At 42.4% G+C, this 23,590-nt stretch overlaps 1 protein-coding gene across 1 annotated transcript in view; it reads right to left on the bottom strand.

Moving 5' to 3' along the window:
• LOC134661720 (laminin subunit alpha) overlaps positions 1-23,590 on the bottom strand; it is a 71,341-nt gene that overhangs the window by 25,355 nt on the left and 22,396 nt on the right. The window contains exons 19-39 of the mRNA XM_063517897.1: positions 23,118-23,256; positions 22,372-22,560; positions 21,736-22,071; positions 21,213-21,362; positions 20,252-20,390; positions 19,178-19,332; positions 17,680-17,839; positions 16,290-16,430; positions 15,549-15,641; positions 14,229-14,391; positions 13,336-13,498; positions 12,492-12,614; positions 11,754-11,928; positions 10,865-10,999; positions 9,714-9,882; positions 9,091-9,325; positions 3,803-3,921; positions 3,142-3,266; positions 2,558-2,731; positions 1,646-1,847; positions 270-349 (exon numbers count right to left, since the gene is read on the bottom strand). Coding sequence (XP_063373967.1) covers positions 270-349; positions 1,646-1,847; positions 2,558-2,731; positions 3,142-3,266; positions 3,803-3,921; positions 9,091-9,325; positions 9,714-9,882; positions 10,865-10,999; positions 11,754-11,928; positions 12,492-12,614; positions 13,336-13,498; positions 14,229-14,391; positions 15,549-15,641; positions 16,290-16,430; positions 17,680-17,839; positions 19,178-19,332; positions 20,252-20,390; positions 21,213-21,362; positions 21,736-22,071; positions 22,372-22,560; positions 23,118-23,256 — 3,365 coding nt within the window. The remainder of the gene's footprint in view (positions 1-269; positions 350-1,645; positions 1,848-2,557; positions 2,732-3,141; positions 3,267-3,802; positions 3,922-9,090; positions 9,326-9,713; positions 9,883-10,864; positions 11,000-11,753; positions 11,929-12,491; positions 12,615-13,335; positions 13,499-14,228; positions 14,392-15,548; positions 15,642-16,289; positions 16,431-17,679; positions 17,840-19,177; positions 19,333-20,251; positions 20,391-21,212; positions 21,363-21,735; positions 22,072-22,371; positions 22,561-23,117; positions 23,257-23,590) is intronic.

The raw sequence follows: 23,590 nt of genomic DNA, 5'->3' as shown, positions 1-23,590 counted from the left end.
GACCCAGTATAGGTACTTAATATTACAGTCATTTTACGACAGACGCCAATCGAAGTAATAATACAGTTATAGTAATTTTTATATAAAGGATCACATAGCAGACCCTTAATTTATGATTATAGTTGGATAACAAAGTGGCAGACCTTCTAACGCGCACGGTCCCTATTGGTTAATAATTAAATATCTGGGAGACCGAGCTTTGCTCGGAGAATAATATAACGGAGTAACTAAGCAATGAAACAGATCATTTGGTGCTAAAATAAACTTACGGTCGCATCCGTCTTTCGTGTAGTTCCAGTAACCAGCTGCGCAGTGTTCACAATGTCTGCCAGTCACACCCTTCGCGCATCTAAAACAAACAAAAAATGGGTCAGTCATACCTAGTTAATTAATAAATAAATAAATAAAAATAAAAAAGCCTTTTATTTCGTTGCAGATTACAAAAATCAAGAGAAGTAGGTATTTTTTTTAATTAAATCCGAATACTTATTTTAGTAGTATTCATTGTTGTTAGTAATAGAGTTATAGTGAATTAAAAAATTAATTGTTATTTAAATCGTTTTTACATTTAATTTAATTGGTATTATTTGCTACACCCCCAAAACTCTACAGAATGATCCAAGAAATCCCTTGATGACACAAGGGGCCTGCATACCAGAGTTCTATACCTGGTCTACCAGAGATTGAAGAAGTACTTACTTGCACTGTCCAGTCTCAAGGTCACACTGGCTGCTCTCACTCGCCAGCTTGCACTGATGCGGCATAAATCCTAGGCCACTTAACAGCCCGAAGCGATCCCAAAATTCCACAGAATAGTTCAAGAAATCCCTTGATGCCACAAGGGGCCTGCATACCAGAGTTCTATAGGTACCTACCAGAGATTGAAGAAGTACTTACTTGCACTGTCCAGTCTCAAGGTCACACTGGCTGCTCTCACTCGCCAGCTTGCACTGATGCGGCATAAATCCTAGGCCACTTAACAGCCCGAAGTGATCCCAAAATTCCACAGAATAGTTCAAGAAATCCCTTGATGACACAAGGGGCCTTCATACCAGAGTTCTATACCTGGTCTACCAGAGATTGAAGAAGTACTTACTTGCACTGTCCAGTCTCAAGGTCACACTGGCTGCTCTCACTCGCCAGCTTGCACTGATGCGGCATAAATCCTAGGCCACTTAACAGCCCGAAGCGATCCCAAAATTCCACAGAATAGTTCAAGAAATCCCTTGATGCCACAAGGGGCCTGCATACCAGAGTTCTATAGGTACCTACCAGAGATTGAAGAAGTACTTACTTGCACTGTCCAGTCTCAAGGTCACACTGGCTGCTCTCACTCGCCAGCTTGCACTGATGCGGCATAAATCCTAGGCCACTTAACAGCCCGAAGCGATCCCAAAATTCCACAGAATAGTTCAAGAAATCCCTTGATGCCACTGCCTAATTGCACTGTCCGGTCTCAAGGTCACACTGGCTGCTCTCACTCGCCAGCCCACAGTTACACGTCATATAACCCAGACCACTAGACAGCCCGAAGTGACCTCGAAATTCCACAGAATGATCCAAGAAATCCCTTTATGGCACAAGGAACCTGCATACCAGAGTTCTAACCAGCTCTATACCTACCAGAGATTGATGGAGTACTTACTTGCACTGTCCAGTCTCAAGGTCACACTGGCTGCTTTCACTCGCCAGCCCACACTGACACGGCATGCAGCCCAGTCCACTTGACAGCCCGAAGTGATCAGGTGCGCACGCGTCGCAACGGTCGCCTATAACGCCGGGTCTACACACACAGGTGCCGGTCGTGTGGTCGCAGTGGTCCATGCCGTATTCGTCGCAATGGCAGGCTGTGGAAGAAGTTTTTATGTGATAATGTTTTTATACTGGGTCAACCAAATCTTGTCAGTAAATAGGAACAAAAAACCTATAGGTACTCATCCTTTTCTTTTGGGTGCTAGTACTAGTGTAAGACTATAGAGAAGATAGTATGATTCTCTCTGTCTATGTTTGAAATCAAACAGACCTTTGACACACTATAAAGGGGGTAAATTATTCAGAAGACTTTTAAATTTTTAAATATTATTTAGAAAGGTTTAATGATTATGTCAAAGTGATATTTACTCTCTTGAGAAAGATTTTCCCGTTATATTGTTCTTTCCAAAATGTTTGGTGATATAGGCTCAGCCTAGTTTGGGGCTTACCGTTATAAATAAAAATTATTCTCATTCTTATTCTTATATAGATATTGGTAGAAAAGTACCATTGATGCCCGTGGAAGGATTTAACAGATAGTTCATCTACTTCACAAAGGTCTGAATGATATCTGAGACATGATATCATGTTGGTAAAATGCTTTTGACTTCTATATTTCCATTGTAACGTAGACCTACTCATGTTTCTATTGCCAATGGCCAGAAGAATGCACGAAATTTAGCGTGCACTCCGCTCCCGCCGTGTTATTGATGCATTTTAGACATTTCTCTGTCACACTAACCACGAGAATACTATTTGATATTGCCAGAGCAGTAAGTTTGCAGTAGAAATCTTGATTACTCACCAGTACAGTTCTTGCTGAACACAGCGTCTCCGTAGAACCCAGGGGCGCAGAGGTTGCAAGCTGCTCCAGCCGTATTGTTGACGCATTTTAGACAGTTCCCTGTCACGCTGTCACATGATGACGGGTCCAGTGGGTTGATGTTACCAGAACAGTTGCAGGGCTTGCAGTAATCATCTGAAAAGGTAACCAAAATCTGTTAAATAATTTGGTTCCCTGTATTCTTCCTAGGCCGTTTACACAACGGATTGTCTAAACCAATTGACAACCGGTCTCGCCTGGTGGTCCTGGGTTCGAATCCCGGTAAAACAGATATTTGTTCCTGAGTCATGGGTGTTTTCTGTGTGTTTTGTATATTATATTTAGTGTTGTCTGAGTACCCACAACATAAGCCTTCTTGAGCTCACCTGTGGGGCTTGGTCAATTATTTATGTAAGAATGTCCAATATATTCATTGGGCATCTTGCTCATTCGAATGTATTATTTGTATTGGTGCAAGCACCGACGCAAGTCTGAGTGAGTTTAATGCAGTTGCTAGCCAACACGTCCGTAGAATAGTCACGGTAAGGGCTCAGAAATCAACTTACTAAGTTCCTCAGGTTCTCCATAATAACCGGCGGTGCAGAACTCGCACCGAGGACCGCCGTAGCCGGGCTTGCACTGACAGGAGATCAGCTCAGCATTCTCGCTCAGATCACAGCCCAGGGCGAAGCTGGAAATTTTGAAATTTTTAATAAATTGATGGTTAGGTACATGTAGGGTTTGTACGACGGATCCGAAATGTATGGGAAGATCCGCGGATCCGGATCCAGATCCGAATAATTTCATACATTTCGGATCCGGATTGCAAATCCTAGGTACATGGGAAGTACTCTTGCGCAATACATTTTCTGGCCATCGGGTGAACCATAATTATATAAACACTCATCATCTTCCTCGCGTTGTCCCGGCATTTTGCCACAGCTCATGGGAGTCTGGGGTCCGCTTGGCAACTAATCCCAGGAATTGGCATGGGCATTAGTTTTTACGAAAGTGACTGCTATTTGACCTTCCAACTCAAGACGGTAAACTAGGAGTTGTTGGGATTATTCCGGTTAACTCACGATGTTTTCCTTCAACGAAAAGTGACTAATAATATCAAATGAAATTTCTGTAAAATTATCAGATTAATTTCAGCGTAACAGAGAGAGACAACAGGTACTTAGGTATTTCGGCTTAAGAGACAGACAGGTAGTCTTCAAAGCTCACTTGTTAGAAGGATACGGCAAGGGGCAGGCGCAGATTTCACAGTCCTCGCGAGTAGCGTCTCCGTAGTATCCGGGCACACACATCTCGCAGTGGTCACCCATCGTGTTGCCAACACAGTCCTAAGAGCATTATCACATAAAAAAATCAATTGAAAATCATACACATTTCGGAGAACTTTGTTAATGTACCTACCTATACGTAGGATCGCGTGAAAGATTTAAAAATACTTGGGTGCTTCACTGCTGTTACCATCAAGTTGTTACCACTGGTAACAAACTGACAAATAAATCGAACCCCTGACGCCAAAGTAAACGACCAAGACTGAAAGGCTGTCGATGTATCAATACTAGTTAATCTAGATATTTTTATTGACAGAATATTTAAAACATCTTGATAGTAAATACTGGGAACTGGACCTATGTTTCTCGGTTTCTAGGGGTAGCAGATGAGAACAAAAATTCCTATACGTTATTTCTCTTGAATGAATATTTGTGTTTTTTTCGTCCACCATTGGACACTACTGGGTCCTACCTAGAAAACCTAGAAAATAATTAACAGACCACGCTAATTTTGCACCCAATAGGCAGTGAAAATTAATACATTTCCCATAGGACGTTTCATATAGCGCCGTTCATGACGTGGCATGAAAATTTAGCGTGGTCTCTAACAAGTCAAAATGAACCATAAATAAAGTGATGAACACAAATATGTATTCCTGAGTCATAGGTGTTTTCCATATATATAAGTATGTATTTATTTATATAAGTATGTATATCATCGCCTAGCAGCCATAGTACAAGCTTTGCTTAGTTTGGGGCTAGATTGATCTGTGTAAGGTGTCCTCTGATGATTATTAATTTTGTGACATAGCCATGTCACCAGCGCGCCATGTCACCGCAGCGACGCGCCCAGAGCGGAATCCGGCCACACCGACACGACGGCCCCGCGCGAGGCGCGATGGAGGGGAACACCGACCGGAGCTATATAAGCACGCGCAGCGCACAGTCCCATCAGTCGCGGCCGGGGTGACATACGTGCGCCTAGGCCAGGCTCTTCCCTTCCCCCACGGGCTGGAGCGGTCACCGCCTGCCAGTGGTATCCTGACCCGGGCTGGAGCGGCTATCCGCCTGCCAGGGTATTCCCGTCACGGGCCGGAGCGGTCACCGCCCGCCAGTGAATCCCCTACACCCCCCATACGCAAGGCCTGTAGCGGACACCGCCGGCCGGCGTAATTCCTGTCCCCGATCTTCCTTATCATTCCCTTACGTCCGTGTTACCTAGGGAACCCGCGTATCGACCCACTACCGTAGAGTCCCCGACCGATCGGGATTAGTTAGTGATAAGAGTAGTTAATAAGTGTTTACAATAAACGGCATAAAGCCCCGTCTATACTAGTGTACTATCCGTGTTTGTATTCATAACCCGTAAGTCCCCTTTCTCCCAAATCTGAGACTAGCTCGGTAAACCTCTCCAGCCCTTCAGGCCGAGAGGATATGTGACTCCTGCTCAGGCAGCACATCACATTTGGCGCCCAACCGAATAACTCACAATTAGGAGTCTTATAGACTCGGGAGAAAGGTAAATAATAATATACGCGACGCGTCCCACCCGCCCGTGTAGAATCAAAGCAACGCCGCGAACCTATCACTGTGTCCGGTCAAGCAAATTGTTATAACTCCGTACCATATCCTGTCAAGCAAATCGTTATAACTCCGTACCGCATCCTGTCAATCAAATCGTTATAACTCCGTACCGTATCCCGTCAATCAAATTGTTATAACTCCGTAGTACCGTATCGCGTCACTAAAATCACAACATTCAACAAATTACCGCCGCAAAGTCCGACCCAACGCATCGCGATAAGATAACAGCGTAGCCTACCGTATATCAATGCCAACTTCTTGGGTATATACCACTTGAAGAAGCCAGAATTAATACAACAAGCCAAAGATAGAAACATTCCGACAACAGACCTCACAGCCAACCAAATAAGGAAACTGCTGGTAGAGTCCATAAAGTCCACAGACGAATTTCGAACTCCAGAGAAAAAACGACCGACCAAGATGTCAGAAGACGAAACAAAAGTCGACGCGATTCGCTTATCCAAGCTAATCCGGGAATGGAATCTCTCATTTAAGGGATACGACGACGCCGAAGAGTTCTTGGAAAGACTAGAAGAGCTCATCGCAGCAAGCGAGATAGAGAAGGAAGAGATATTACCCGCGCTCCCGCGTATCTTACAGGGAAAGGCCCTAGCGTGGCATAGGAACAATGTAAAATCATTCAAGGACTGGGACAGTTTCCTCAGTCTATTTAAACTTTATTACTACCCCAGCAACTACGAGGAGAACCTCATCGTCAGGATAGTAGCAAGGAAACAGATGTTCCGGGAAAGCTTCGTCGACTACCTAACCGACCTGCAAACGCTGATGCGGAGATACGATAACCTAACCGAAAAAGAGAAACTACATAGAATACACGAAAATATGGCAAAAAACTACAAACTTTATATAAAGAAAACCGACTTCAAAGACTTAACCGAACTAGTAAAACTAACAGCAGAGTATGAAAGCATACTAACACCGGCGTACAGTGGAGGATTTCCAGGAAAAGGACCCACAGAAAGAGCAAGATGGAACAACTCACCGCAGGATCAAGGCGACAGAACGCCACAGACACAACAACGAAACAGACAAATCCGAGATCGCCAGTATGGACAACGGGACAGCGAACCGGGACCATGCGCAAGCGAAGGGATAAAGATACACCCAAGATATGATCCGAAAACATGTTGCTGGTCGTGTGGCAAGTTTGGTCATGACGCAGCACAGTGCCGTTCGCAACAACGCATTTTTTGTAGTACTTGCGGCATACTAGGCATTTTGAGCAAGAACTGTTGTAAGGGAAATAAGGGAAACAGTGGCTCACAACCAGTAGGAGCGGCAGGCGACGAGGACCAAGGCGACACCAGACCTTTTATCAACGTGACATGTAACGAGGTCACATACGAAGGCCTTATAGACACAGGATCAACTCATACGTATATAAACGAAGAAGTATACAGAGTCTGCAAAACGAAAGGAAATCTCGAACAACATGTACAACGAGTAATAGTTTTGGCAAACGGCACGAAAACAACAGTAAGGACAGCCGTACTAGTGAAAATAACAATGAACAACGTTACGTTGTGGCATTGGGTACGCGTACTGCCCATGGCGTCAACCGTCATCATAGGTATGGACGTTTTAAGGAAAATAGGCGTGAAAATTACGTGGCCTGAAGCCCAGGAGGACAAAAGCGACCACCGCGACGAAACGCAGATAGAAATTCCAGACCAAGGGTCAACGCATCCAGACACGTGTAATGCGGACCTCCAGACAGTAACCGACCGCTCAAGGAAACCACCGCAGACTCTGACAGACGCCCGAAAACCACAGTTAGAAAAACAACCGCATAACAAATCCGTACAGTGTGACACCAGCCCCAAGGGGGACATATGTGTTAAAAATAAAATAAAGATAAACCACAACGAACCTATCAACCAAAAATATTACCCAAGAAACCCGGAACAACAGCGAATTAGAAATCAACACGTCAAGGACAGGCGCCCGGAAACCATAATAGACAAATCGAGCAACCCTTGCAACCAGATAGCAGATGAACCGTCGAGGAAACCGGTATTTACTCCACGCACGCAAGGCTGGTACGACAGGAAACTAGACCTGGTACAAAGTCAACCAAACACAGCACAAGATTACCGCATAAAAGGGGGACAGTTATATAAAAAAATAACTCACTCAGGTTACAATAACCAGACAGATCCAGAAACAGACTGGAAGTTCTGTGTACCAGAATCCGACAGGCTACAATTAATGCAACAGCATCACGACACACCGAGCGCAGGACACCTAGGGATGACAAAAACTACTAAGAAAGTAATGCAACGTTACTACTGGCCCGGTATACAACGAGACATAAACACATATGTAAAAAAGTGTAACGCCTGCCAAAAACGTAAAGCAACGCAACAGAAGACGAGCGGAACCAGGCAGGAATACAACAAACCCGCATCTTGGCTAAAAGGAAGAGAACAACGTACTTCACAAGACAAGAATCCACTCCAGACACTCCAATGCATCCCAAATTCTAGACAGCCAGTACCTAACATAGTACCCACTCGTACTAATAGATGACTCACGTTATCAAGCGATTGGCGACATAAAAAAAAACCGTAGAGCAGGATAAATAAAGCACAATTTAAAACTAAATATTTTAATTAAACCTATACTTACCTATTCCATTCTTAAAATATATATATATATATTTATACACTAAAAAAAATATACTTATAAGAGAAAACAAAAAAGTTTACGAAATTTAAAAGAAGAGAAAAAAATAAATAAATAAAACTAAAACCCATTACCAGAAAATATATTTGAGAAAAAAGAGAGAAAAAAAAATTATATACATTAAAACTAAAAAAAAGAAGTGTAAAATAAAATGGGTTAACAAAAAAATATATTATAATACTAGATTTCTATTTAGGTTAGTAATTTTACGGTGATTTTTCCCCAGGTAAAAATCTCCTAACCAGGGAGGGGTATGTGACATAGCCATGTCACCAGCGCGCCATGTCACCGCAGCGACGCGCCCAGAGCGGAATCCGGCCACACCGACACGACGGCCCCGCGCGAGGCGCGATGGAGGGGAACACCGACCGGAGCTATATAAGCACGCGCAGCGCACAGTCCCATCAGTCGCGGCCGGGGTGACATACGTGCGCCTAGGCCAGGCTCTTCCCTTCCCCCACGGGCTGGAGCGGTCACCGCCTGCCAGTGGTATCCTGACCCGGGCTGGAGCGGCTATCCGCCTGCCAGGGTATTCCCGTCACGGGCCGGAGCGGTCACCGCCCGCCAGTGAATCCCCTACACCCCCCATACGCAAGGCCTGTAGCGGACACCGCCGGCCGGCGTAATTCCTGTCCCCGATCTTCCTTATCATTCCCTTACGTCCGTGTTACCTAGGGAACCCGCGTATCGACCCACTACCGTAGAGTCCCCGACCGATCGGGATTAGTTAGTGATAAGAGTAGTTAATAAGTGTTTACAATAAACGGCATAAAGCCCCGTCTATACTAGTGTACTATCCGTGTTTGTATTCATAACCCGTAAGTCCCCTTTCTCCCAAATCTGAGACTAGCTCGGTAAACCTCTCCAGCCCTTCAGGCCGAGAGGATATGTGACTCCTGCTCAGGCAGCACATCACAATTTTAAAAAAATTGCACTTACCAAACAATCTCCAGTGTTAACATCGCACTCCTGCGAATGGCCATTACACTCGCAGGGCACACAGTACCCCGCATGCGGGCCCGAGCTCAGCCTATAATGCCCCGAGGCACACTGCTCACACGACGTGCCCTTATAGCCTGGGGGGCATTGGCACTGCTCCACGGAGAACGCGCGATCGGTTACGGGGGAGTAGGGGTCCGGTTGGACCGCGACATCCAGTGTCACATTGATTAGCCTGGGGATAAATGGGTATAGTAAGTAAAAATGGATTTGGTTTCTTGTGAATACAGAAATAAAACAGGACTAACTATAGGTACTGCACTAAAAGATGAATGATGCTTGTACGATTCAGAAATGTTTGTTAAATACAGTTTGAGGAGTATTTATCTTTTAACCTACCTCCGTTTTTTTTAATCTAATCATTAGAGAGTCCAGTTGTCCTAAACTTTAAGGCTGCGTTTCCACCAGAGATGATGGATTGCCAGGATGAGTAGCGAATGTGTTGGTCAAGAACCAATAGAATTACTTCATTTACTTACCTACCTATCCTCGCTCAGCGTAGCTCTAGTTTAAACCAGACGTTAAAGATGAATTATCTTCGCATAGCTGTAGCAATAATTTACCTGGTAGTAACGGATTCGTCTTCAAACGTAGCCCTGATGTATATGGCAGTGACATTAACCAGGGTGTTCATGAACTGATCCCTGGTCACAGCAGTTTTGTCGAGGTTCGTAAACGACTCCTCTGTCAGAGGCACGCTGTGGATCCAGTTGGTTTGTGGTGCTGGTGTTTCTGTCAATTGAAAAGTTAATTGAAATGCGACAAAAAAGTTAAAACACACTATTTAAAATTATTGACCGCACAAAACCCTTTAGCTAAGGAGATACTTCTGCGGAAATGGCTCTGGATAGGTCATGTTTTACGAAAGCCAAACAACCACATATCCAAGCTAGGGCTGACTTGAAAAATTCCCGGAAAAAGGGGGCAAGGTCGCCCAAGTACCACCTGGAGGCGCACAGTGGAAAAGGAAGCTGCACCAGTCGGCCTCGGCTGGGCGGAGCTGGAGGAGGCCGCACTGGACCGCGAAAAATGGATCCCTTCTGAGAGCCCTATGTCCCTGATGAGGGATAACAGGATACCATCATCATCATCATCATTTAAAATGATATCTATGAATCTGTTCTAAACCAGTTTCCTTCAGTATGTTCTGTTAGAGTCAAGTAGGTAAGCTCGAGCTCAATGTGTTGATGATGGATGACTATTGCTAGAAGTTGTAGACATGGGTCCAGTAGAAAATGATGAGCTATAAGCTGATTATAATTACGATAACTTGATCAACCTCGTATAGATCATAATTCTAGACATATCAGTGTTGAAGTAATTCAATGTACAGTTAACATCAAATAGATAGTTACGGCCAAAGTGGCCAAATATATTTTAACACAAGGTGTGTTGCCATAAATATGTGTGCTTGCCCGACACTATCTATTTGATGCTATAGGTACATTTTTAGAATGTTAAAAACTAAACTGTGTACCTGTCAGATTTTTCAAACTGGGGCCTTTACCATAATGTTCTTATTGCGATTATGTTTAGAACTTAAACTGAATCGCTGAAGGACGGAGCTATATAACTTATACATAACTTATATAGCTCCGTCCTTTAGCGATTCAGTTTAAGTCCTAAGCAGAATCGTAATAAGGACATCATGGTAAGGCCCCTGTATTAAGCAACCAATAGCGTAAAAGAAAGAACAAGGCATTCAAATATTTACCGATACTGTTGTGGTAAATGTAGCCATTAGGTCCACCAATGATGACATCAGCGGCGAGAATGGCTTTCCCAGTCTCACGAGACACGTAGAAGATGGAGTACGTGAGGTTACCACCGTAGGACGTTAGCCGTTTGCCTGAGAACGAAAAAAAGTTGAAACTTTAACCTTTTGAACGCCAAGAACACCTAAAGGTGTCGTTACTAGTTGTGCCTCGGTAGGCACCTATAACGCCTATAACACATAACACCTATAGTTGTCCTAGGCGCGGTCGCCTAGGACAACTATAGGTGTTATGGCGGACGCTGTCAAAGTAACCTTTACACTTACGACTAGGGTTTACATTAGCTCGCTTGCGCCCGGGATCTTGACGTTTGAGTGATGTTTGTGTTTATGACATAAAGCGTTCAAATGGTTAACCTAGGGAAGCAGCAAATGCCAAACAGAAAGATAAAGTTTTTCCTAGACATGGAGAAGGGATTTAGTATTAACGATAGCGGAAAATAATGTATCCGACAATTACTTATTCAGTTAATTTAACTTTCTAGTTGTACACAATGTTTTGGCGCCTCAATACGGTACGATACCTATGACACGATTAGAAAAGAAACCAAAATTAGCACCTGTTTGGGCTGGCGCTTGATCTTTCATTGGCAGTTACTGCTACGTAGGTACTTGTAAAAGTTGACTAAGGAATGAATTACGTAAAATAAAAAGAGGGGCATAATACACAATTTTCTATACAAGTAAAAGAGTAGCAAAATCTACAAGTTTCTTGTGTTTTTTTTATCAATACCCAGTTTAACATAAGAGGATGGTCCTGTTTGGAACTTTTGTTGGTAACTACTGTCTCTTGAATATGCTGAGATGGACCAAAAGAAGAACTACTTACCAATAAAGTGTTCAGGTGCAGCAAAGTACACCAGTTTCTGGTGATCCTTGTTAATAGCCAGCTCCACGCCTATGATGGTGTCATTAACTTGACTGGGCGGTGCCGTGTGAGGGTATACGGAGATGGTGCGGTTGGTTTCGACGTTCACGAGGTGCCAGCCGGTCATGCCTTCCAGCTGAAGAAAGAGTTTGGATTATAGATTTTATATAATTTAAAGACGGATTCTTTAGTGTTATTGAATATTTACATACATGATAATGAAAAAATAATAGACCGGAAAAACTTTTCTAACTTTTTTTAGACTAGATTTAGACTGACAAAGTTTGACAGCGGAAGGTAACGAATCATGTTGTCGCTTCCTAACATGTTATCTTTCTCACTCGCCATACTGTGTCTCAAAGACTACACGGAGCCGTTGTGAGCCGAGCACGCTCGAAAAATTTAGTGATATAGCACTGCTAAATTATACCACGAGTCAAGTTCTCGCTGCTAAGGTAAAAAGTATGTGCCACTTGAGGGACTTTATTATAGAGAATCTTGCGCTCTTAAGGGGCCCACTGATTAACAGTCCGCCGGACGATATCGGCCTGTCAGTTGTTCGGAACTGTCAACTTTTTGTTTTAACTGACAGGCCGATATCGTCTGGCGGACTGTTAATCAGTGGGCCCCTTTAGCAAAAACCACGATTGCTCTCTTATTTTACAGATGACATATACATGTACAGCATTTTTTGCTTACCTTAACCCAAGTGAGATAAGAGCTGGAACACCTAGTTGTCCTTCCGAAGCAGTAGCACTTGGTGCATCCATCGGGGTTGCTCGCCTGCAGGTTGAAGTACTCCTCTTGGCAGACGTCACAAGCCTGCGGAAGGAATTAAGGGTACCTATTGAGATTGTAACTTGTATTATAAGTGATTTCAAGCTAACTGTAGTGTGCGCTATGCCTTACCCACACACAAGCTTAGCCTTGACATATATAAGTGCATGTACGTGTTATTTAATTCATTATACGTCTATACTCGAACCTACTTGTTTCATTCAACGTCCCACCTCACATGGCGACCTTGCCAAGTGATCCGCAAGGTCACGAACCGATAAGGGATTATTTAGGCGAAAATGGCGTGATCGAGATGTGAAAATGCGAAAAATCGTAGGTACAGTGACACCGTGCCTAACAATATAGAACTCGGAAGAGGGTAGGTAGCTTTGGTGTGTGGCCCGTGTGGGTAGAACATAATTAAACTCGCAGGACGACGAGTGAATTCATTCAGAGAGATGTGTCCATGCAATATTGGCAGCAAAGGGTACCTCATTAAATTCTTTCTTTCGATGGCCCTTCACGAGCAATAGTTACCTACTTTTTCGAAGCTTAGATATACGAGTAGAAGCCGAAGTCACATTTAACCTAATATGTATTGATCCAGCGAATATGTAGGTACTCCTTTCTTTTAAAGGGCCTTCTGATTCCGCCGGACGATATCGACCTGTCAGTTGTTCGGAACTGTCAACTTTTTGTTCTAACTGACAGGCTGATGTCGTCCGGCGGACTGATAATCAGTGGGCCCCTTTATAAATTGTCGTACCTGTGATCGCACGTATTTCTTGCAGTAGCATTGCGCCGTGTCCTGGTCGCAGACGTCGTCAGTGGTGCCGTCCGTGTTACACGAACACTGAACGCAGTCGGGGAACGCGTAGTGTCCGGGCACGCAGCGGTCGCATACGCGACCTACCACGTTCTCTTTACATCTGAGGAGTTAGGAGTAAAGTTACTATTGTCAAGCTCCAAGTTATTGTTAAGTTAAAACTCATGTTTTCGTTTTAATGAGCAAGACAGGGCATAAATAACAACATATGAAACAAAAGTAAAGACGAAAAATGCAAAAAAATCATGCGAGATAAAAATTCGTGACCTGGAAAACCAGCCCCGTCATTGTGAAACAACTGAGCTACCAAAGCTTATATGACTGCTTGACTTTAGCTCCGCTGTTTACTGAAACGACAGATCTATGCTCAAAGTTGCAAAGTTGATCTACCGTAAAAGTATAAAACTTTGCCCACCCGTCACAGTTGAGTGTGAACTCAAGGCTGCGTTTCCGCCAGAGATGAGCGAGTATGAGTTGCGAGAGATGTTGAACATTGAATAATTTTACGGTTTAGACTCACTTGTTTTAAGTCACTCGCGCGACATGTTTCGGACAGCCTAGGTCTCCTTTCTCAAGCACTAACAGTGCGAGCAGCGTTCACGACGGCCGTGTATCGCGTACTGCGGCACGCCGCGTCGCACGCTGCGCGCGCGCCGAGAAAACCGGTTGGGGGAGGTCTTGCGAGAGATGTGTTTGTTAAGAACCAGAATCACTTCATTTACCTATCCCCGCTCAGCGCAGCTCTAGTAGGTGAATTTCTATTGGACAGTCGGATTTTACATCTCTGCATGATGGAAGCGCAGCATAAAACTATGTGAAAGTAGCAAACTCACTGGCAGTTCCCGCTCTGCTTGTCACACTCCAGATTCCCGTCGACCACGCCAAGCGGGTTGCAGTTGCAGTCGTCACAGCCGCGGTACTCGTCGAAGTTGAACGTCAGAGGCTTGCACTCGTTGCAGTTCTCACCGATCACGTTGCGCGGGCAGATGCACTGGCCTGGAAAGACGTATGGTTGGATGACTCACGTTAGAACGGTCCGAAGTGTCCGAGAAAATCTTTTCTATAGATAGCATTATAACACCGGTCACCCTTCGCCGAGCCGTTCTATGTGTTCTAACGTGAGTCATCCTTAATAGGCTACATGACTAATTTTTTTTATGGTATCAATCGATCGGGTTTGTTTTTAGGATCAAATGTCTATATGGGACCCATTGCATTAAAGTAACACAAAAGTCAGAAATTGTAGTCAAAGTCCGACAGTCGCACTTCACTCGCGAAACGCCCTATACAAAACGGCCAGAGGCCGTGACGTCATCGCCCATCTTGTAGTATGGACAAGAAAATTGCGTTTTTGTCGGTGAAATATTGCGTTTATGTATATAGTTGCTATACAATATTTTTTTGGATGAAATGTAAGGAACCGAATGGTACCCTTACTTTTATCGTTTTTGGAAGTTAAAAAAAACTTAAATTTTGAAACTTTCAGGTCCTGTAATTTTGTAATTTTTCAATATTTTATTTTAATATCCACATTATTGTGATAAATTGCTCGTTTGCTATCTATTTTACTAGATTTTGTTATAAAATTCAACATGTGTCATCATCCCTATTGTACGAAATTCATAAATGCGAATTAACACGAGACGTTTTGCGTTAGAGACAAGGGTACATTAGGTCTCTATACACCGTAACTTTTCTGTAAAAATCTATGCGATCCACCTGTTACAAATGTAGTGCATTATTGTTTTCCATCGTACTTTCTCGGAAATTTCGTATTTGTCATGCTACTTCAGTCACCTCAGTACTTTTTGTACTGAGACTGACTGAAATAGCAAGACACACTTGTATTCCGTGAAAAGGCGATGGAAAATAATTATGCACTACATCTGTAGCTGCGGTCATTTCCAACCGGTTGTGTAGTACATTCAGTATTCTAGATTTAAATATTTGCGCCTTCGTTCCGATGTTCGTTCTCTGACTCACTCTCTTCCGTCATATCTGTTTAGCTAGTAACATGTAGAAGCGATAGTTTAATTGAAATAAAGTATAATCAAGTGTTTGGAAGTGTAGTGATGTGTATTAATTAATTACCGTCCACCTACGGCACCTAAATATATAACAGGTTGTTCATACATTTATAAATATAATCTTACCATCGTCATCACAAATGGCCGCTTGAGAGCAATGGCATGGCCTGCAGTTGGGGAATCCGTAGTAACCGGTCTTACAGGCTTCGCAGGTCCGTCCTGAAATAAGAAAAATGTTAAATATCATTGGAAAATCCTATACAGTCAGCAGCAGAAGATGCTAAGCAGACCAGGTGCTCAAATTAATCTTGACGCGACTTTATTGTTAAGAGAATAAGAGCGTGTCAAGGTAATTTTGAACACCTCGCCCGCTTAGCAAGTTCTACTGCTGACTGTACAAACCCTAGCCCACTTGTATTACAAGGGATCAAAATGATATATTTCCGTCAAGGGCGTACATTGAATCCTGAATGAAGCGATGGATTCCACAATAGAATCCCGAACGTAGTGAGGGATTTTAAAGTAGAATCCTGAGCGTAATGAGGGATTCAAGTGTTAACGCCCAAGACGAAATAATTTTGATACCGTGTGACACATACTGCTTTTCACATCAACTATGAGGAAATTAAAATAATCTTAGTGTTGACACAATCTGATGCTTAAACAGACTATTTAAGCTAAAAAAATAATGTGCAAAAAATGTAAAAATAGTGTGAAAGAACAGAAAAGTGTTACTTTGATCCCTCCTAGCAGGGAGGAAAAGTGCCACTTTGATCCCTACTAGCAGGGAAGAAAAAGCTCTTTTCTGAATAGGAGGTGTGAAAAAAATTATACACTACAGACATATTTACCTACTTATTTACTTACCAACAACGTTCTCCCGGCATTTGCACTGTCCACCGAAAGTTTCGCACTCAAAGTCCGTAGATCCTTCAACATCGCACGCGCACGACAGTGTTCCGCTGTTGTACTCCGCCGTTATTGAGAACACGGCTTCGCGACAGAACCCTGAAGAAAGAGTAGTTATTATACATACTCAAAAAAAGAAAGAATAGTTATTTTCGATACAAGTGCGAAAAAGAGGAAATTCGAAACGAGTGGCGATAAATTAAAACACGACCGAAGGGAGTGTTTAAAATCGACACGAGTTGCGAATTACCTATTCGCACGTGTATCGAACAACGTTTTACAGTACATATGGCACTTCAAAGTTTCGACATCGCACGAAAAGTGCTATTCTACGCACTAGTGCGGAAAAGTAGCCCCAAATGTACTGTAAAATATATTTATTTACGTCATTCAAACCAAACCAGTTAATTACATGCAAACATCAATCTCTAGAATAGTGGTTTGGTATTTATACTGTTCTGCTGTATAACTTGTTTTGAAATAAAATAATAATATTTAAATTAAATAATGCCATGCGATAAATAAATATTTACATAGAATAATAAATATATGAGATATACGTTAAAAAGGACCCACTCAGCGTAATGCTACAGAAAACCGCAGCGCTGATTTTCAGTGGGGCCATACAGTCAGCAGCAATAGTTGCTAAGCGGGCGAGGTGATCAAAATGATCTTGACGCGACTTTATTGTTAAGAGAATAAGAGCGCGTCAAGGTAATTTTGAACTCTTCGCCCGCTTAGAAACTTCTGCTGCTGATTGTGGGTACATAGAAGTTTTTCCACTACTAAAATACTATAATAGTGTATATTGTCCCCTGGATACTTTACTTCAGACTCGCCGTAGATTTTCTGAGGTATTTTGTGATCAATTCCCTTCTGTATTTCCTCTGAATTCCCTTCTGTTACCATCTCTCTTGTAGCTGCTCTTTTTAGGGTTCCGTACCCAAAGGGTAAAAACGGGACCCTATTACTTAGACTCCGCTGTCCGTCCGTCCGTCCGTCCGTCCGTCCGTCTGTCACTAGGCTGTATCTCACGAACCGTGATAGCTAGACAGTTGAAATTTTCACAGATGATGTATGTCTGTTGCCGCTATAACAACAAACACTAAAAACATAATAAAATAAAGATTTAAGTGGGGCTCCCATACAACAAACGTGATTTTTGACCGCGAAGTTAAGCAACGTCGGGCGGGGTCAGTACTTGGATGGGTGACCGTTTTTTGCTTGTTTTTTTTTTGCTTGTTTTGCTCTATTTTTTGTTGATGGTGCGGAATCCTCCGTGCGCGAGTCCGACTCGCACTTGGCCGGTTTTTCTCGTTTAAATTGGCGTTAGAAGGGGACAGCTTACCTGTGACCTCATGCTCGATGTAATAATGGTTGCTGGCGCATTCGGTGATGAACTCCCTGGTATAGTCCATCATGTTCGCTTCCAACAGCACCGACTCCGTGAAGTATCGAGGTTCGATGATCAGCACGCTTTGGAGGGATACGCCCTTGTTGTCCGCACCCTGTGGATTCAATGTTATGTCCCTTTGAACGCTTTATATCATAAACACAAACATCACTCAAACGCCAAGATTCCGGGCACAAGCGAGCTAATGTAAACCCTAGTCGTAAGTGTGAAGGTTACTTTGACAGCGTCCGCCATAACACCTATGGTGGTCCTTGGCGCGGTGGGCACGACTAGTAACGACACCTTTTAGGTGTTCTTGGCAAAAAGGTTAACAGATATAAATCTACTGCCTGTACAGACATAGTCTACTAACCGAGGGTCTAGTCAAGATGCCAATCGTTTGCTCCGTAGCGAACGAAACGGTAATGTATCTCTATCACTCTTCAACATAAGCGCGACAGAGAGATATTTTAGCGTTTCGTTCGCTATGCCGCAAACGATTGGCATCTTGGCTAGGCCCCCTGGATTCTCAAACTTGCACACTTTTTAGTAATCTAGTTACTGAGATTATGACCTCGAGGTAACGTACTACAACATTTAGACTTGCACGTAATTTCTAAAATGGTCATGGCCAACTTCTCTTGCCATAGGGTGCTGGTATTCGACCTGTCCAATTTCTTTGTCTGATGTGTGTTTTGTCTCACATTTTGCTAGAGAGAGAGAGAGAGAGATGCCATGACATTGGACAAACATATTGGACAGATGGAACACCACCCATAGCAACAAAATCTAGAAGTCTGCTTACAACATACATTTTTGGTTGATTCTCGCCATATTGTCGAAATCTACCAAGAAACTCAAGCCAATGTCAAGCGCTGCTACACGTTATTGCCAAGATAAGTAAGTACGCTTAGAAAAGAGGGCCTCTGTGGGTACAGAGGACCGCAGTCCCTATTTTTAACAAGCTTTTATTGGGTCGACCTGGGGCCCATTTCTCGAACGATATTAGACTAATATTATTAGTCCACGAACTGTCAAATCGTATGGGTTACTATGGCAACACACTAATAATATTAGACTAATACCGTTTGAGAAATAGGCCCCTTATGTAACTATGTAATGGAATCTTGCAAGTTAAATTTGATCCACTTCCCGGTTTCCGATTGAGCTGAAATTTTGCATACACATGTAAGTCGGGTGACAATACAATATTATAGTACCATCGAGCTGATCTGATGATGGAGACAGGAGGTGGCCATAGGAACTCTGTGATGAAACATCGCAAACTAATTGTGTCAGGGGTTTTTAGAATTGTCTCGATGAGTATTAGTTGTCTGTCGTAAGAAAAGTACAGTCAGCGATAAAAGCTTGTACCAAAAATGAAATTTTTGCCAAAAACTTATTAATTTAAAGAGTCCCTAATAAAGCAAGACCCAAGAAATCGAAGTCCTACCTCAAAAGTCAATGAGCAGTTGTCGGTGACGTCAAATATCTCGCTCGGCAGTTTAAGCAGTTCCCTGCATCCTGATGAAGAACCGCAGAATGGTAAGGTGACACGACCAACGTGGATGTCGTTGCCGCAAGAGATGGTCACGTCGATGGAGCTCTCTAAAAAGAAAGGTTCATTATATTTATTTAAACTTTATTGCACAAACACAGGAAAATGTACAAATGGCGGACTTAATGCCTAAAGGTATTCTCTACCAGTCAACCATTGGGTCAAACAGAGACAAATGTTGGTGCAGGAGATACATAATTTATAAAGAGAAATGTAGCCGAGAAGTCAAATATTATATATAAACATAATAAGATAAACCTACAAAATTAATACTTATATGATATACAAAGATAAACTGATATATTATAACCCATACAATGTAATATTTCTAAAATCTCGACTTGGTTATATTATAGTCAATATTTAGAACATTGAAGACTCCTTTATAGAGAACAATCAACATTTTTAGAATTTTCAAGTGATAAGAAAAAGAGAAAGATATTTTCAAATAAAACTAATTATTTGGATAAACATATATAAAGAAATTTCATGGTGGAGTCTTTGTTATATGAGTCAAGTTCTTTTGAGATAAGCTCCAAAAGGCCTCCATTTTTGAAGTGAAAACTTCTTTAGGCGCTATGCACTTTTTGTGATGGGGGAAAAATGATAAACTCGTAACAGGTGTCACGTGAACGTAAGACGTAAGACGGACACGTGACCTGATCGAAAAACTGTTACTTCAATGTTATTATTGAGTTTTTCCTTATTAATTTAAATGCTTCTAGTGAGTTTCCCTCTAGCTGGTATTAATATAACTCGAGTACTTACAGTGATGTGCTTAGGGGTTTCAAGTAATGCGACGAAATAACGCTAGATGGCGTTAACCTCAATTATACATAGTGCTGCAGACATTTTGCAATAGTGAATGAGTTTTCACTTCTGCCGGCACTCCCTGAGTGCAACCCGTAGTTTTTTTTTTCTAGGGGCATTGTTACACTCTTTTTAAGTTTTATAATGACTTGAACTTACCCGGATGATCAGGCTGGTGGTAGTGCAGCAGGAACTCATACGGTCCGGGTGTGGGTACAGAAATATCGACAGTCACGGGCCTGGAACCAGCCACTACGAAAGCCGGGGTCGTACTGTTGTCGGACGGTTCTATTTTCACCTGGAAATGAATTTAATGTCAACCTAGTTACAAACAGCAACACTCTCAACTCTCCAGAGGTGGACCTTATGCTTTTTGTAATAAGGTTTACGAATGGTCAGTTAACAGTGTTGGCGATGATATGTACATACGAAGATATCTTTATGACGATGGACATCTTACGAAAAATTGCAAACACCACCGAGTTGTTGTATGTTTCTCTATTCAGAACCATGAGCCCTTTCAATTCTAAAAGAAGAAGCCTAAAGTGGGGATCGAAATAAAATTATTACTCGATACTTCAGAATATACATCCCAGAAGAAAGTATGTTATGCGTAAAGGGGGACAAACATCATCCGCACTGGCGGCCTAGCCAAGGTGACAATCGCTTGCGCTTCGCCATCGAATCGCTTTGTGTATCTCTATCACTCTTCCATATTAGTGTGACAGTGACAGTTGCGTTTCGTTGGCTACGGAGCGTTTTCGATTTGCATGTTGTCTACGGAGCCTGGTCGTTTTGCTAATTAATGACGACACTCCCAACACCAAAATTTTATTCTCAATTTTCAGCAAAGGAACATTTTGTAAGTGTAATATCTAAATAAACTCAAGCTTCCATTTATTTTCTTGCTATACTTGGCATATTTAACCTTTTAACCGCCATAGAATACGTCATCGAACATGCTCGTGTCGCCGGGGGGTACGAAGTTACACAAAGTTTTGTCTTATTTATCAGACAGCGGCGAAATGAGCCTGATTTTGTATGTCTTATACTTATATATCAGTCTACGGCGGTTAAAAGGTTAAATACGAGAGAGGGTTGTCAAAAATATGATAAATACCTCCTTAGTATTGGCGTTGTCGAACCCATTGACGAACGTCTCGCCATTTCTCCTCAGCGTGTAAGGTTTGGGCGTAATGTAGGCCAGGTGCCATTCCGATTGGGGTATCGCCGTGATGGACTTTATGCCAGCCAGGTTGTCTGCGTTGCCCTGTAGAAAGAACTAAAGAATTAAATCGAAATCTAAGCTATTTTCTATAGTAGCGTTAGTTACTAGAGAAAAAAGGGCTGTAAATCATTTTGCTAAAACATTTTGCATCTGCTAACGCTGAAAGTTTTGTGACTAGGTACTGTTTTTAAGACTAGGTACATATATGCTGCATTTTCTATTCCACTGACTGAGGAATTCTGTATAAAACAGCAAGCGCTGTATATTTTAAATATAATTAATGTTACATTAAAAAAATCAACTTCATTGAAAGACTGGTTATTACGCTGTTTAGGTTACTCTGATGGGATATTACGAGATGTTCTTAAAACCAGAATTTTCTAGACTAATAGACAAAACATTTAATTTCACTCACCTCCAGTGTAATTTCATTATTCTCATCGAACACTTCAGCCACAAACGCCCTAGCCTTATCATCAGTCACCACCTGTCTACACGGCTTCGTGTACAGACATTCATTAAGGACCAATCTCCCCTGCGACTCCTGGCTGCCAGTCTTGAAGTTGACATTGATGATGCTGTTGATCTTCGCGCGATTTCCGACCATGTCGACAGCGTTGCGGTCGACAGGGGTGACGTATTCGACGAGTATAATGTATTGGCCATTAGGTTTGATGATCCAGTTGTAGGTGAGGGGCTGGGTGCCTAGAACGGGTATGGTAGATGCTGGTACGCCGAGTTCTTTCAGTTGCTGGAAGAGAATTTCGAAAATAGGATTTTGACGTTTATTTATGCTAGCATTCTTACACTCTGATACTGAAATGTCTGCGCAGTAGGTATAGCTTGGTCAGATTATAAGAATTACGAAGAGAAGATGAGAAGTTAGAAAAGATTTCTCATGTCAACATGTTTTGATTACATCTGACTTGTACGACAGATTTTATACGAGGTGTTTAACTTATTACATATCAGAAAATACAGGTCCTTGTTTCCATGACAACAACATAAATGACTATGAAGAGTCTAGAAAAAGATCAAACAGTCCACTCACCACATTGTCATCCAAGTAATCGCTGGCGGCAGATGTCAGCCCACTGGCATCAACGGCTGGGTACGAGCTGAGCTTTGGGTATCTGAACTCGCGGCACAGAACCTGGTCTCCGATGGTGCAGGGTCTGTCTACCAGCTTCTTGAGAACTGTAGCTTCGTAGTACGCTTCGGGTATAAGGACGAAGTAGTCCTGTGAAGAGTTTTAGGTTAGATTTATCATCTTTGAGAGTATGGGGAGGATTATTATAAGATATAGGCCTTCATCAGCTCAGAAAATGCTGGTTTTTGAGGTCAAATGTTACAGAAATATATAAATGAGTCTACAGTATGGGGTTCTTTGAAAAAAATTAGTGTTTTTAAAGGGTTCTGTAACACCCCTAGAGTTGCAAGCGTCCGCAGATTACGAACACCGCTTCCCATCCTGAATTCTCCAGGATACCATTGGTCGAAGTGATCCCAATGTCCCTTATCTTTTAGGACGCAACCAGGGAAGATATACTTGGTCAAGAAAATCTTGTCAGTAGAAAAAGGCGGCAAATTTGAAAAATCGCGGGTTATCAACACTACGTTTAAATTATTATAAAATTGCGTCTCATTTAGGTATATCTTATCTGTGGAACTGTTTTGTTTACATTTCATCGATGTTCGATGTCCATTGCTGCTTTTTGTTCGTTTCCTAGATACCATACTTTAGTTTGCTTTACATTAATACTGACATAGGTATTCAGCTTGACAGAGTACACTTACAATGAGCACTTCCTTGTTGGTCTTGATGGTCACCGTCCAGTTTCCAGCGTCCATGACGAAGGGTGAGGGAGTGTTTCCTTTTTCACCTGCCACTGTTACCAGTTGCGGCTTCAGAGTTGGCCTTAGCAGCACATTATGCCTGAAAGTTATTCGTGGTATAAGTATGGAAATTAAACATATATATGTTTAATTTCCATATGGCCATATGGCGTTATTCATATAAACGCCTGCTAACTTAATTAGTTGATGATCGTCGTTCTATCTCGACTCGTTCTATCGTCCCTATCTGTCATTATACCATAGAGGGACAAACGACGATCATCATCTGATTAAGTTAATTGCTGACGTTTATAAATAAGGGAGTTAGATTTTGTGATCATGGGAGTGCAAACTTTCTCCCTTTCCCTTCACAAGCCCTCTAATTTTCAATTTGTTAGTTCAAATATTTGTGATAACCTATTTAATACTATTTT

Source organism: Cydia amplana, chromosome Z, assembly GCF_948474715.1.
Source record: "Cydia amplana chromosome Z, ilCydAmpl1.1, whole genome shotgun sequence".
NCBI lineage: Eukaryota > Metazoa > Arthropoda > Insecta > Lepidoptera > Tortricidae > Cydia > Cydia amplana.
Note: the sequence above shows the minus strand (reverse complement) of the source record. Positions and strands in the feature narration are given on the sequence as shown.